Source organism: Orbicella franksi, chromosome 10, assembly GCF_964199315.1.
Source record: "Orbicella franksi chromosome 10, jaOrbFran1.1, whole genome shotgun sequence".
Classification (NCBI taxonomy): Eukaryota; Metazoa; Cnidaria; class Anthozoa; order Scleractinia; family Merulinidae; genus Orbicella; species Orbicella franksi.
In genome coordinates, this window is record NC_138154.1 from 3,660,883 (window position 1) to 3,676,774 (window position 15,892).

At 40.3% G+C, this 15,892-nt stretch overlaps 1 protein-coding gene across 6 annotated transcripts in view; it reads right to left on the bottom strand.

Moving 5' to 3' along the window:
- Positions 1–3,183: 3,183 nt before the first annotated feature.
- Positions 3,184–15,892, bottom strand: part of LOC145500946 (uncharacterized) — a 41,310-nt gene continuing 28,601 nt past the window's right edge. For 5 of the 6 annotated variants that reach the window (XM_081480510.1, XM_081480514.1, XM_081480513.1 and 2 more), the window contains 2 exons: positions 15,164–15,234; positions 9,292–9,558 (listed from right to left, as the gene is read on the bottom strand). In XM_081480510.1, the coding sequence (XP_081336636.1) occupies positions 9,485–9,558; positions 15,164–15,234 (145 nt within the window). In that variant the 3' untranslated portion in view covers positions 9,292–9,484. Of the gene's footprint in view, positions 7,521–9,291; positions 9,559–15,163; positions 15,235–15,892 lie in introns of those variants that run through there. The other variant, XM_081480511.1, reaches the window with a different exon arrangement.

Here is a 15,892-nt window from a genome sequence, read left to right on the forward strand (position 1 = left end):
TGTATAATTGGGTGTTTGTTTTCTTTCAACAGGATAACTCTGGGAAATCAATTGGATGGCGTTCGACTTTTAGATCCAGACGTGACAACGCGCTTCAAAAAACGTTACCCGGACGGAAATGTACTTAAACCACCCACCACTAAAGCGTAGCACACTGGTGATGCTTACTCTTCAACGACAGACCAGCAAGTTCTGCTGAACAAAATTCATGTCCACCAAAACAAGCTGTGAATGTCAACTCCAAAAGTAAAACGGCTTGATTTTCTTGGAGTATTTTAGATTACAAACCACTAAAGCCTACGAGGACATGGCAAGGTTTCTCCTGGCAGCAGAAGAACAAACGATACACAGGACCAAGTTTTTTTTACCCTGGGCTGCCTTTTAACGCTCTCAATAAACAAGAGATGATGCTTTGTTTTGAACATTTTTGAATTGTTAATCTTTATTTAGCAGTAACAATATGCAACCTAACCGACTTGTGCTCTTTCATTCCTTTGTTTCTAAACAGTGCTTACTGTGCTTCCACGTTCAGAATAACTAACAACTATGGACGAGGTTGAACGAACCATTGTGATTTGTCAGTGGGGAGCAGATCAATTATTTCTCGAAGCCGAAGGCCGAGGCAAATAATTGACCTGCGAGATACTGACAAATAACGATATTTTGCGATAACCGAGTTCAATAATTGTTTTATTATTCGATCACCAAGTTTGTTTTCTTCCTTAAATCACCCTCTGACAACTCAAAAGAGCTTTTTTCACGAGAGATCAGGGTTACAATTACGAATGAGCAGAATATTATTTGCAGCAAAACACATTTAGACGGTACTATGCATGAGCAGACCATTGTTTGTAGGCAGTTATTTGCATGTCACGTGGTTGGCTCTCGGCCAATGAACCGTTGTGTCGTTGTACTCTAGGGATTAAGAAAGACACCTGTCAGTCATTATTAAGACCCCATCTTGAATATGCGAGCAGTGTATGGGATCCACTTACTCGAAAGCAAATCACTGGCATCGAACGTGTGCAACGATGATTCGCTCGTTTTGTTAAACGATGATATGATTGATCACCGGGGTCTGTGGCCCGTCTCCTGAACGAACTACAGTAGACCTCCTTGGAACCGCGTCGAACGGAAGCCAGATTCACCATGAGCTGTCAATGGCAAGATAAAGCCAAGAAAAGAATAACTAGAAAGTACTATCCGAAAAAATTCACACATTTAACCCGTGCCAGCAATGCTACAAATCCAATTTTTATGCAAGAACTATACCTCAGTGGAACTTTGTCGCGATACTCTTTTCCCTCTTTTGTCGACTTTCCTTGTTGGTAATGGAATCAATCTTGCCATGCAGCAATGTAACGCGCACGCGCGTATGTGAAAACATCCTCGCGCGCTTGCATCTTGTAAGTTAACAATTACTAGGCATTGTGACGTCAATAGCGGGTTGCTTATTACTCGTGCGCATAGTTTATTCTTCGCAGTTTACGGAGCCCTGTTAACATGAATATCATGGATATCGAGAAAACTACAACAGAAAGAGAATTCCTGCAATATTTGCATGGGTACCCTGGGGAAGCGGAGTGGCCGACTGCATTGCTTTACGGGAAGAAAAGTCACCTAGAACCGGACACAGCAAAAATGGAACAGGTTCGTAAACACAGATGGGCTGAAATGTAAAATAAAGTCGGAAATTTTACTCTTATCTAGTGAAGTAACCAAGAACGACAGTGCGGGCCAGGGTATCATAAACGGTTAAGGCAACATTGCATATAAAGAATAAGTCTCTTAATTAAGTGAACTCAATTGATCACAAGCGGCACGCTGTGTTTGATAATGTGCAGCAAAGTTTGAAGACTGAAGTAGTTCGGTGTAATGACGTGGGGTACTTACAACTATGAATTATTTTCTCATTTTTGCCATTCAGTTGCTAACCACACTCGGCCATCCGTTGCTTTTTACTACTTTTCACCTTTGTGAAAAGTTGGTTGTGCGCAGTGACAAGCAGCGAAACTTAATCTTCAGTCATGGTTGGAATAAAATGGGAAATATAACCAGCCCTCTAGGTCTACTCTGCAGGAATCAATGATGAACTCCCGTTAAACGAAAACGTGCTTTTTTTGTGATCATTTAAATGAAAAATTAACACCATCCCTCTGGATGGTGTTAATTTCTCATTTAAATCAACCAAGGCTTTTTTTTCTTTTTACAAAACGAATAAAAAAAGGAACATTTTTTTCTCGGTTGTCGCTTTTTGCACACCAGGCTAGTTTGGATTCCTGCCTTTAAAGAAACCTAAAAGAAATATTCTCTTACACTTTGTAGACTGACTTTAATTAGAGTCTTCATGTTTTCCTTTTGGCGTTGTACCATTTTCACGTAACTTAAGTCGACTTTGTTGTTTCCATAGATGTTAGTAAGTCTTCGCATCCATGTTCGTGTTCTTTACGCAAAACAAAAAGTCTGGCAAACAAGATCAAGAATTCTGAACAAATAGCTGAGCAAAGAAATGAACATTTGTCAGTCAAAGACAAAGAAATTCAGCAAATGGTGGCGCAGATTAGTGATCTGAAACGACAACTTGAACTGGAGCAACTTCGGCTAAATCTAACACTGAAAGACGCCAAACATGCTGCCGAGAAGGAGAAAATTAAACTGCAGAATGCAATGGAGAAAGTTGCGGCAGTCTTCGAAAACGAGAAAAAAGGATTATAAAAAGCGCTCTTGGAGAGCAAACAGGAAGTATGCCAGCTTAAGAATCGCTTGGAGGAGAGCGTGCAGGAAACCGCTGCTTTGACGGAGAATTTCAAGAACTTTTATGAAGATTATGTGAGGCTGGAAGAGGATTTGTCCAGTATTGAGCAGCATCTTGTTCCAGTACAAAAACAGTTTCAGGACCTAGCAAAGGCCATGAATTTACAGCCTGAAGAATTGCACTACAGGCTTGATAAATTGAAACAAGCTCTAGGCAACAAACAAAATGCTGGAAGCCTAAACGAGCTGTTGCTAAATACACTGTTGGTGGCGGATAAAGATGAAGTTACTCCTAAAGACAGTCAAGTAGCGTCTTCTTCCGGGGGAAGCAGTGATTCAGACAGCTTTAATGAATCCCAAGTAAAGCCAGGTTCTTCCAGTGACATCGAGGAAGGTGACCCCTCCTGTCCTTTCAGTCAGAAGTTTTTCCCTGAGCAGCTGGACAATTCAGTTCAAAAAGAAGCAGGAAACAAAAACAAGCCGGAAAAAGGAAGAGCGGTATGGTCTAAGATTGGCTTCAAGATTCTTAAGTTACCTCTGAGACAAAAGAAATCTCGGTAAGATTTAAAGACATAAATAAAAAAAAAAACATTGATAAAATAAATAAATCCATGATTTAGCCCAAGTCAGTGGAGTAAGACACAAGTAGCTTAATTGAAACTAAACATAACGTTAAAATGCCAGCTGGCAACAGGCTAGCAGTTAGTTAGTTGGGTCTGCGGTGAAACAACTCCAGCTAGTGATCAGAGTGATTACTAATGTTAGTCATCTTACATTTGTCGTTGTATGACACTGAAAGCAAGACAGTTTTTAGCAATACATAAAGAAACAACTTCAGCTTGAATGAACATAAGCTTCTGAATCTATCAAGTCAATTTGGTTACTACGAACCAAACCTTCCTCAAGCCCCTGATGTTTTCGTTATTGACCAAGCTTGCCGTCAAGATGGCTGTGTATTGGCCATGTGCTTTTAGGCGTATTTGAGGACTCAGACTTACGAGGCTAATATTCAGTCCTCTTGACAGAGCAAGCTTGTTCAATAAAGGATTAATTGCATGACATTAATGACACCATTTTTCTTGCGGGACACAGCGGGCAATCCCTAGCAAGCAAGCCAGCAGGTCTATCTTGCCCGCCCGGCCAGCCAATCACAGCGTAGGAGCTGGCTCACATCTTGCCCACTCGCAGAGCTAGCCGTGCAATAAATGGGGTTTTTATCACGTAGAGCATGCGTACACCAAATGTGACCAACAGTTTGGACAGAACAAGGTCGTTGAGGAGCTGTCGAAATGCAATTAACAGTAAATCATTCTTTTCGCTCCAACCTGGAAATAGAATATAAATATAAATTCTTCTAACAGGTTACAACAGATTCCTATCAATGTAAGTGGTGAGAATCTAGTGTTATATCAACAGTATCAAGCCGACATTTCCTAGTTGATGATTGTCTTTATTCTGCTCGCCTATCTTCTTGAAATTTTATGGATGAGAGAAATCACATGATAATCGACTTGGAAATTATTCAGATGAGTTGGAAAACCACCACCCAATGTCGTCGGCCATTTCCTCGCCTTTTCTCTGCTAACAGCTTTACTAGTGCATGTAGTTCAGCAGATGTTCCCAGGATTCCTGTCACTTTAAAGTGAATGAAATCCCTGGAACAGATTGCCGTTTCTAGCAAATCTTTGTTGATATACTCCAAGATGTTCTGATTTTTGGTCAAAATTAATAGGACTATTTGAACAGCAGTCGTGCCAGGGTGATGTCATGCTAGTACGTTACATTGCGTAGTAACTTTAGGAACAAAAATCGCGGGTTCGTTTAGTCCTCGGACACGAAATGTTTCCATAAACTAGTACTTATAACTGCAACGCAGGTGTACTTTGGGTTGGTAAAAGCACACGAGGAGGTAAACAATCAGTTAGAAGAGGCGATTCTTATGCGTTCCTGTCACGTCCTTGTGTGTTTTACTCAGGTTAGGCTTTTCTTATTGAAGTGTTGTATAGTTCTTAATATCGATAGATTCAGTTCTACTCTTTTCTTTTCATTTTGCAGGAATTGAGGCGACATCAGTTCATGTGTTAGTCGTGCGGACTGCTTTCCCGTTTACATCAGTGCTCAGTTCGTATTCAATTTCTCGCTGGTCTTATTTATTATTCCTTTCCTTAACTAATGGAACCCGTTCTTTATCTTCTTTTAAAACTGTATTATATGTACATGTGTTTCTCACTTATGTATTACCTAGTAATTACTAAAAGGAATTCCCTAGTAAAGAAGCGAATAAGAGCATTCTCGTTTACGTTCATACCGTCTTATACCTCTTATTGTGACGACCTCTTATTGGGCATGGGGCCTAAATTGAATACGAAAACCTTATGGAAAAAGAAAACTAAACAGACAGGACAAAACAGACCAAAAAAAACTAAGTCTCTCAACCCGAAGAATTCCTTGTAATGAAGGTACTTGTTCTAAGTTCTTTACGATTGGGTACGACGTATTCAAACTTTAATTTTTGAAACGTCCGCTTACAACATTACCTGTTTACTATTCACTGAACATCTAAATTGCGCCTAATTACAGCTGGTTTAGTATACAAGGTTTTAAAAATTGATTAGTTCTTACACGGGAGGTAGCTTAAGTAGGTTAAATATTTCTGCAATTTCCTAACGTCGTCAACATTTTGTGTCCCCAAATTAGCATGAGATTTTTCTCAGCTTATGCAGGGGCGGATCCTGAATGGGGGGAGGGGGGGGGGGTGTTATAACTACTTAATAACCGAGAGTGAGGTCGTTACGGGAAAATCTCAAACTGAGGTCTTGCCGTATTGACCGAGCGACAGCGAGGTCAATACGGTAGGCCGAGGTTTGAGATTTTCCCGTAACGACCGAGCGGTCGAGGTTATTAAGTTGTTTATTATATGGCTCATGAATTAAAGGAAAGAAAAAATTATTCGAGCGGAAGTCGTCAATTTACATCCGGCGATGCGCGCGTTTACCGATTCATTCATCGTCTCAAACCCAGGGCAAAACTACACAGTCAGTGAACTTCACCACTGTATTACGTCTTCCGTTAAAAGTGCACATTTCCTCACGGGAGAAATGATTGTCCCAGCCTCAAAAAGGTATTTTAGTATCGTGGTGCCACAACTTGATGGGAGAGGTTTTCCAACTTTTGTGGCAAAACGTCAACGCACATGGAAAAGACAGAAAGTGCTTCAAAATAGTCCAAACCAACGGCCTTTCGGTGAAACAAAATACTAATGCTTCAGAATGCACTGCTCAGAATAACTCGATCTTCGCATTCGCTTTCGACAACATATCTTGGCCTTCTTCATTCTGGGATTTATGGATTAACTTTTCAAGCTTTGTGAACGTCTAAAACTTCCTGCAGGTATCAGAAATACTGCTACCGACAGAAACCGCCCGATTGTTGACATCTGATGATCCTGGAAGCTGATTTTCACTCTCTTGTGTTGAAGCGAGGGAATCTATTTGATGAGAACTGAAACGGAGTTCAATATTTCGGTAATTATTGTGACTAAGATGATAACTTATAAGTTTCTTCGTGGTTTTCTGCTCAGGATACGTGACACATCTGCCGATGGTGTTTTTCATTTAGCGATTTTAGCTTTACTCAACACTCGGCAAACTCTGATTGCTTTTCACTAGTGCTCGCCAAGGTTACCGGTAAGTCAAAAACGACTTCTATATGAATTTTAGTAAGGAAAAATCCCTAAACTTTTAGCTACTCGGAATTAAATTTACCTCTCTTACTGTTTTTAATCGGCTTTCATCGTTTCAATCCGCTTGAATTTTCCGAGTCGGGCTCTTCCTAATTTGCATAATCCGTAATCGGCCCGGGGCATTACGGGAGAATAATGCCCTACAATTCAGTGACAATTAACCAATCAGAGCGCGCGTTATATCGGCCACAAGCCAAAGCCATATAATAATACACCTTAATAACTTCGACCCCGTCGGCGTGGATGGGGAATGCCGCAGGCGAGAGCTTCAAGAGAGAAAACGTTTTTCCGATTTTACCATCTAAAACACCATTTCCAGCATTCCTGACACTTGAAAAACGTTTGTGAAGACATGATATAAAATCTGTAGTTTCCTTTTTATCAACCAGAAAACCGAAAAATAATGCAATGGTAAAAGGTTTATCATCTTTTCCCGCTAAGGCGATCAGGCAATTGGTGGAACCGAAGTGAAAGAACTAGGTATAAAACAATTTCATTATATTTATGCTACTCAAAGGGGGGGTTTGTAACCTCCTCAACCCCTCCCCTGGATCCGTCTCCACAACAATTGGCCAATAAACACGCGACAAATTTGACACTTGTTATACAAAACCTATATTGAAACGCGGAACATTTCACCTTGTTTTAGTGCATCCAGGCTTCGACGCAAGCTTCTATCCAATCTAATGTAAGCATAAGGTAATTCCGCAAGGGTCTCGGTTACGTAAGCCTGTGAACAAGAAGCCTATTGGAGCCCAGTTTTCTCTGGGGTCGTTTCACATCAAACAGTTTACTTGTTTGGTTCTACAATACATACTGAGAGGCTATGGTTAGTAATCACTATCAGTTTCTGGAATGTACAGGGGAATGTTATCCTTAACAAAATTTTTCACTGATTCTCCACGGATAAACAATGATCATATTTTGCTTATTCACTACAATCTCCTGGTAGAAACGTTCACGTAATGCTCCACTTGTCGATCTTGAAGCGGCTTTTGTTATCACATCAGGGAACAAAATTCATCTGAAAGACAACGAAATAAAATAACCCCTATTATTACACAACAAGGTTTGTTCAGAGGGTCAATAACCAATGAGATTACTTAATTGCTGGTCCAATATTCTTTAAGTTTTGGACCGAAGACTGTCTCTAAAGGTGAGACCCCACTAGGGGACAAGTCCCTCGAAGCGTTTACACTAGGGACTGGTTGCAGGGACTTGAATCCCTCGTAGCGTTCCCACGCGGCAAGATGAGTAAGATGTATGTAATAATATACAAACAGGACCTCGCATTCAATTAATGACTCGGCAATTTATCAATTTGAGGTTGACAAAGGAAAATTAACTTCAGTAGCGAGTTAGTGAAGCTGACGTTTCGAGTGTCAGTCAATCGTCTGACCAAAGTGACGAAGGGCTGACACTAAAACATCAGCGTTACTAACTTACTACGAAGGTTAGCTTACCTCTATTAAGTTAAAGTTGATAAATAACTAAGTCCTTCGAATTGATACCGGAGGTTATTACCGGACAGAACATTCGTTTGCTTAGACAACTGTGCAGGGAAGCTTTTCAGGGTAAGTGGTGTTATCTGTATATCTGCTTCTCTTTTCTGTGCTTTGGCAATGATGGTCTTTATGATAATTACGCTGATTCCCTCTTACTGTTTGGGTTGGGTTAATTTGGACAGTTACGGACTGGTCGAACATGATTTAAGTTACAGCTTTCCTCAAATGATTTGCTTAACTGTTAACAGGCGTAGTTAGCACCGTTCATGCTTGTTCCAAGGCTTGGTTGAAAATCGGAGTAAATGACGTCATTTACTCAAAAATACCACACGGGTTGAAATTATAATAATAATTAGCACAGCAATTCGCTTAAAGAACAAAAACTTTGGATCATACATTTGTGCAATTTTCTAAACGAATTGTTATTATAATTTCAACCCGTGCAGTATCTTTGAGTGAGTGACGTCATTACTCCTATTCTCAGCCAAGACTTGGAACAAGGAAAATTAATGGCGGCCGTAAATTCTCGGGAAAAAAGGTCCAAAAAACGTGGTTCTAATGTTCGTAATAGATTGAAATTTGGCAAGATATCCAGGAAAGACCTATTGTGGACGAAAATGTAAAAAAAAAAAAAACGGCTATCGAGAATTTGATCATAAGTCCTTAATTCATCTTAGCAAGAAAACTTCACATTACAGCTAGATACATAAGCGTTGTGCTTTGACGATTTGTAATTTAAACCGCACTTGTCTGTAAGACTTCAAAAGACTTGGAAAATTGGGAAAACGTCTTACACACGCTCGTGTGACTTCTTTTTTTAGCTACAGTGGCTGCATTTGAATGTACTATAATACATGTTCGAATAGGAGTATTCGTTTCCGTCATTTGATGTTGAGAAAACTCTTCTTTCTAAGTTAAAACAACAATAACAATGATCAAAGTTTCATGGGAAAACAAAATAAAATGAAAAAAAAAAAAAAAACTGAGCAATAAAGAGCTTGAGTCCATCCGATAAAGAATAACTGGTCTAGATAATAAAAGAAATTCCTCTTTCAAACGCGCTTCGTTTGCTAAATAAAGTGTTGTTTTCTTCACCACTTTTATGATGCAACTACATGCCTCTTTGTAACGAATGCTATACAGCTGTTTCGAGAAAAGTTGTCCTACGAAAGCGTAAAAACATACGCGACGGTGCCAATAGTTATTTTGGGTAGTGATAGTTCACCATTGTTTGATCGAAGTTCACGGTGTTCCAAAGCTATGAATGCTCCTATTCATGCTATCCTCGTGAACTTCGAAGAGGCAACGGAAAACTATCACCGCTCATAGTAGCTATCGGGATTGTTGTCTGCCCGTTTTCGCTTTTCAAGGATGACCTTTCTTGAAACAACAATGCAAACACAAACGGTACTAGAGAAATCTTTTAATGCCTTGGGTTTCTCTACAACATTTCTTTAAAACTTCGAGAAAAATTGATATGTTATCATTGCAACAATTGAATAATTACCTGTCCGGCTTGACTTGCTAACTTCCACTGTATATTTCCCGGTGTTGTTTCTGTTAATCATTGAAAAAAAACAAACGATAAATTAGTCTTGAAAATGGAACCTGCCTTTTCCCTTGTTGTCTTTGCTTTGACTTTGTTCTTTGGTCCGTTCAAAAAATCCTGCGCTCTGATGGTTAGGGCACTCATGAGCGTCTTACACTACTTGTAACATATTTTAAATAAAGGGGATTTATTTATTGATTACAATATTGAAGCCAGTTGCATTCAGGCCCTGTGACGTCCTAAACACGGCTCTCTAGTCGGCGGATTCAAAACATCCTGCGTCCTGATTGGCAAGGGACCTGTTGAGTATCTTACAATACTCGTAACACATGTTCAAATAAAGAGGATTTCTTTATTTATCACTTGCACTTTCTTAATTGTATTAAAACTCTTCTCAATCGATCAATTTAATAAAGTATTTCATTCATTCATCCATCCATCCATCCATCCATCCATGCATGCATGCATGCATGCATGCATCCATCCATCCATGCATGCATCCATGCATCCATCCATCCATGCATGCATGCATCCATCCATGCATCCATCCATCCATCCATCCATCCATCCATCCATTCATTCATTCATTCATTCATTCATTTAATGATATTTGTTTTTCAACTAAACTGTTTCAACAATTGGCAATTACACTACTGGTGCTTCTACGAGCGAATAGCCAACGAGAAACAATGGAATCATGGAAAGCCAGAGCTAGGACGTTAATTGTTTAAAGTTTCAGAGGCACACCATTTCAACTATGAATGGGTGATTATTCATGGTGTTAGCACGGTCGGGATAGCTGCTTCACACAGTTCCTGAAGATTAAACAAACTTTTCAAAAATGTTCGATTAACATCGCTGCTGGAATGGCAACAAATAGACCTTTTTCGACTGGGCGGTTTGTTGCTCCATTTCAGACCATGTGATGATACTCTTGAGAATTCTTCCTTTCAAATTTTCAAATAGTCGTGTGCATATGAATAAATCATTTTAAGATGGATAAAAGAATGCTCTAGAGAATATCACGTGGTCTGTAGTGGGAAAACAAACCGCCCAAGCAAAAAACGTCTATAGACGGCGTTGCGGCTCCCCGTTATGAACAATCTTTTTCAAATCTAGATCTGAACTTTTAAATGACTTAAAGCCTCTTGAATTCTGGATCTTCTAGATCTTCAAGACTAAAAAGTTTGGAAAAGTTCTGTGAGAGTGTTTTCGAATAAATTGGGTTTACATCTGCCGCCTTGGCTTCTGGGGAAACAGGTATTGAGCATTTTCACTTCCGAAACAATGAAACGGAGGACATGTTGGTGTGCGGGCAACCCTAAAACCAGGAAACCGATGAACGGAATCCGGTACCGGAAACTGGAAACCGGAATCCAGAATCCATAAATCAAAGAAAACAAGTTCTTAAAATACACGAAAAATACTTTGCATGGCTTTTACCTGTAAAAAATAAGAGGCCTAGGAAAAAGGACTTAAACTTATCCTTTTTTGACACAAAAATTTCCCATCTATTGAAATTCGTGCAATGGTTATTTCTCGCAAGGGCTATAATTATGAGGATCTAAATATCGTGAATCGTAATTTGATTCCAAGCACCCTGAGAGCGTCTAAAATAAGCTTGCTGGTAATTGCCGTTTTGTTTAATAAGTGAACTGCAGTTTACAGGAGGTATAAATTTGGCCTTTGATTTACCCAATGTATAGCTTTATCTAGCTATTGAACAACCGGGCCAGATGTATAGCTAAGGGTTGTTCAGAACTACAATAGTCAATAATTTTTTAAAAATTACAGTTTGTAGTTGAAGTAAAGCAAAGAAAATTTTAAAAAAATGATTTTTCCCTATATTCATTTATTAGAAATTGTTGAAGTGAATTATTTCTATCGTCATTCATAATATCTGAATTCCAGATTCCAGATTCTGGATTCCGGATTCCATATTTTAGGGTTGCCCTGGTGTGCCAAAGTTATCCTGTGCGAGTTGAACTCTTTTCCCATGTAAACACTTTCGTTGGGTTAATGTTACAAATTTTGCGCAGAGAAATCTAGGCCAGCGAAGTGAAAAGTACACATTTCAAAAGCAGCATTGGTTTTGGTCGAAGAGAAGAGGGCACACAACACGCAGCCAAACTACAGCTTTCTGTTCGCACAAAACGTCGTACACATCTCGTGAGGACATGTCTGCAAGGTTTTTAAATGCCATTAACACTGCAGTCTACAGTAAGCTTTGTCAACACTCGAAAGTCCACAATATTGCACTGACAACACTCGAAAGAAAGCACAAGGACGAAAATGGAGATGACGTCATTCGCCCCTCGTGCTTTATTTGTCAAACCCATAAAGGGAGTGCCCGGTTACCCGGGGAGCATTTTGGTTTGACCGTTGACAAATCGTTGCTGACTACCCCCGGTCGGGCTAATTATAGTTACCCAACACCGCGAAAGTGTCCTAACTTTTGTGACGCGGCTGTTTTCGAACTTGAAAGCGAAGCAATCTCGAAATAAATGTATCGTTGCGAAGGCGTTGTGGACGGAATCGCGTAGCGAGTGAACTTACATGGAACTTCAACATCTCTTCTTCGATTCTATTGAGGAATTGAATCGGCAGGGTTATTTTCAGTGGATTTATTCGCTTCGAGCGACGGGCACTCCGGAAATCAGTGTCCGGCCTTGTCTTTGTTTTAGTAGTGGAAACCCACAGAACGATAACTCGCCGAAATCGCCTTAGATCGACCTGAGGAGCTGGCAAACAACAAAGAATACAAAACAGTAACAGGGTAAGTAGATTTTATTCACAAAATATAGGAATAATTGACTTTTCAAGCAAAGCCGTTGCATTCTCATACAAACCTTTCTAAATTGAAACCGTTGTAACACAACACTTCCATATACTGCAAGGCCAGAGTCACGTTTCGCGTAGTCAAATTCAGTCGTTATATTATATTATAAAATGTTCGAGTAATTGCGCGCGCTGTGATTGGTCAGTTCGAGTTCATTATAGCTCCATAAAGCACTCTGCTTACGTCACGCGCGTGCATTATAACTCAACATATGCACGCAAGCTACGTCACGAAAATTTTGCCCTGGACAAAATTTGAGAATCAGCTAGTCCGTCCGCCATTATGGCTGAAGAATTTCCACGGTTTCAACTCGGGTTCGAATTCCTGAACGCCGAGAAAAGTAGCAGCGTTAAGGAGTCTCAAAATGAGGCACCTGTTCCAAAGAAAAAACGGTTTGCAGAACTGACAGAAGCGGAGAGAAACCGGCTTTTGGTGGAAACGCAAGCAAAGTCTACGAAGAGCTCGACAAATTGGGCAGTAAACGCTTTCAAAGGTATGAATTTACGTAAACATGACTACAATCCAATACACATCTCAAACACTAAAACTTAAAACCTGTTTTAATTTAAAAGGCAGAATGACGAAAAAAGCATATTACAATGCTTCCTAAATAATGAGTTATACTGGCTTATCTACATCTTTGTCAACAAAAAGCAACATTTCACTTGTTTATACAATTAAATGTTTTCTAGCAGCTGTTGCATATATCATTTAACAGTTAACCACTCGAAATACGCTTGCAACACTTAAAGGCTGAGTTGGAAAAAATGTTTTCTTTTCCTAGAATGGGGTGCACAAAAAGTTCCTGTGCTGCCAAAACTAGAGGAAATGAGCGACGAACAACTTGACAACAGTCTGTCACAGTTTTATACAGAAGCACGAAGCAAAACGGGTGAAGAGTACAGCAAGTCGTCCTTAATCACGTTCAGAAATGCAATAGAGAGGCATTTGAACAACCCACCTTATAACAGAAGTTTGAAGCTAAATTCTTCAACGTTTTCAAATTCCAACCGTATGCTGAACGCCAAAATTAAGAGCCTGAAACAGCAAGGGAAGGAAAATGTGCAGCACAAAGAGGCCATGCCAGTTGACGACTTGCAGAAATTGAAAGCTGGTCCAGTATTAAGCCTTGCAAATCCATGGTCTTTGCTGAGAAACGTGTGGTTCCATGTTGTTCTCTACTGGTGTAGAAGAGGTCGTGAAGGGCAGAGAAATTTGAAGCCGACGAGTTTTGCATTTGAAGTAGACGAGCAAGGCAAGCGCTACGTTACTATGACCCACGACGAGACCACCAAAACCCATCCCGGTGGACTTCAAGACCGATCCAGCTTTGAGAAGACGGCTCGTATGTACGAAACAGAGAGTGAGAACGACGGCTACCGAGCGCTGAGCTTGTATATCTCCAAGCTGAATCCGAAATGCGAAGCCTTATTTCAGCAACCTCGACGCGACTGGAATGAATCCGCCATCACACCCGAAATCTGGTACGAAAACCGCCCGCTTGGTGTCAACACTCTTGGAAACATGATGAAAGAAATAAGTACAAAGGCCAAGCTTTCCAAAGTTTACACAAATCACTGTGTTCGGGCGACAGCGATAACCTTGTGGTCTCAAGCCGGTTTGTCAGATCGCCACATCTGCCACATTTCGGGACACAGAAACCCGAATAGTCTCCAGCATTACAATTCTCGTCCGTCGTCTATCCAGCTCAGGAAATGTAGTGATGTCTTGTCTACTGCTCTACAAGGGGCCGACCAGACAAAACAGAAATCTCCACAATGCGATGAGCCTTTTAGTCAGCCAAAAGCAGCAGAAGTATCAGGCAGAGTGGTTGAAACGCACAGCCGATCATCCACCACAACGATCCACAGCGAAATGCTTGGCGGCATGTTCAATTCTTGCACAATCGGTTCAATGCAAATCAATCTTTATCCTCCTCAGAGCAAAAGTCAGTGAATTGGGGAACTGCTTCAGCTTTCGAAGATTCTTTTTGCTGTAATAATTTCTTTAGAACCGTTCTGACTTTTTTTAGAAAACGTTTGTTTCTTGCCACAAAGGGAACGGTTTTACTTTTCATTCAGCATTTAAGCCAATAAAAAGAAAGCATGTACATGTAAGGAGAATACTTATTTTGATTAATTAAAATTCGCAATCCTTTTCTTGTTTAATATGTCTTTATGTTAACGTGGTGGTTTACATTTTATAAAAGAAATAAAAAAACTTGCCTTCGTGCATTGTTGAGTTATATAAGCACTTGGGAATTTTTAAGAAAACTCGAGAAGTGCGAGAAGCACTCGGCTGCGCCTCGTGCTTCTCTATGCACTTCTCTCGTGTTCTTAAAAATTCCCGCGTGCTTATATAACTCAACAATGCACTCGGGCGCGTTTTTTATTTCTATAGTATATGCCATATGTCACGTTAGGCTGAACGTTCGCATAAAGGTGAAAAAAAAAGGATAACATTGAGAGCTTGGGTCGCCTGTGTTTAGACTAAGAGTGGTCCCTCTTTCGCCTAGTCCGTCGTGCGTGACCCGAAAGCAATCCTGGCGGAAATAATTTCGCAAGGAAATTTTTATCTCGAGGTTTTTTTACGATCACGTTCAACGGACTAAGCTAAGGGAAACAGGGAATACTCGTAGTCTAATGGGTATGGTATGATTCAAAAGCAATTTGTGGGACGACGTCGCTTCGATTCACGTCCTTGCTTCATTTATGTGGAGGAACGAAGATCACAGAAAATGAAAAAAAACAACAACAACAACAAAGTGCACATACCTTTCTCCATTTCGCGAGTAAACGCGTCAGGATTTTCCCTTTTTCTCCACTTGGGAGGTTCCAATGTAGTTCTAAAGGATTCGTGAGAAAAAGACATCGATTCTGTAATAATATTATATAACTGTGCTTTATAGAGCGTTTAGATTCACGTGGCCAGTAGCCATGCAAATTTATTGAAACAAAGAAACCGTTCACATTAGGCCTTGTCCACACTACGCCGGAGAAATTTGAAAACGCAGTTTTATTTCTCCGGTTAGGCCTACTGTCCACACGAATCCGTCACGAAAACGGAGGTTTTCAAAAACACTCTTCAAACCGAAGACATTTGAAAACGGCGGCTTGCAAAAACATTTTGAAAATGGAGCCTTTCGAAGAGGATGACATAACGATAATCATTTGAGTTCCTTGGCCGAGTTTTCTTCAAACACAAATCCAAAATGACCAGTGATTGTTGCGTCTTCAAATTTACCTGGGGTAGTGTGGACGGGGCCTTAGAAAAGAGTTAAACTCCCACAGGATTAGTTTGGTAGACCAACATGGCCGCCATTTCATCGTTTCGGAGCACCAATATGGCTGCTGTGATGTCATGTGAAAACGCTCTATAAAAAACCGTTCCTTTTTTTCTCCTCTGTTTGGCTCAGTTTCTTTTATCTTTAAACAGCGAACTTGTGACTTGTGACCCCATTTACAACTTAAGGAAAGGGTGTCTCGAGGCATCGTTTGGGCTGT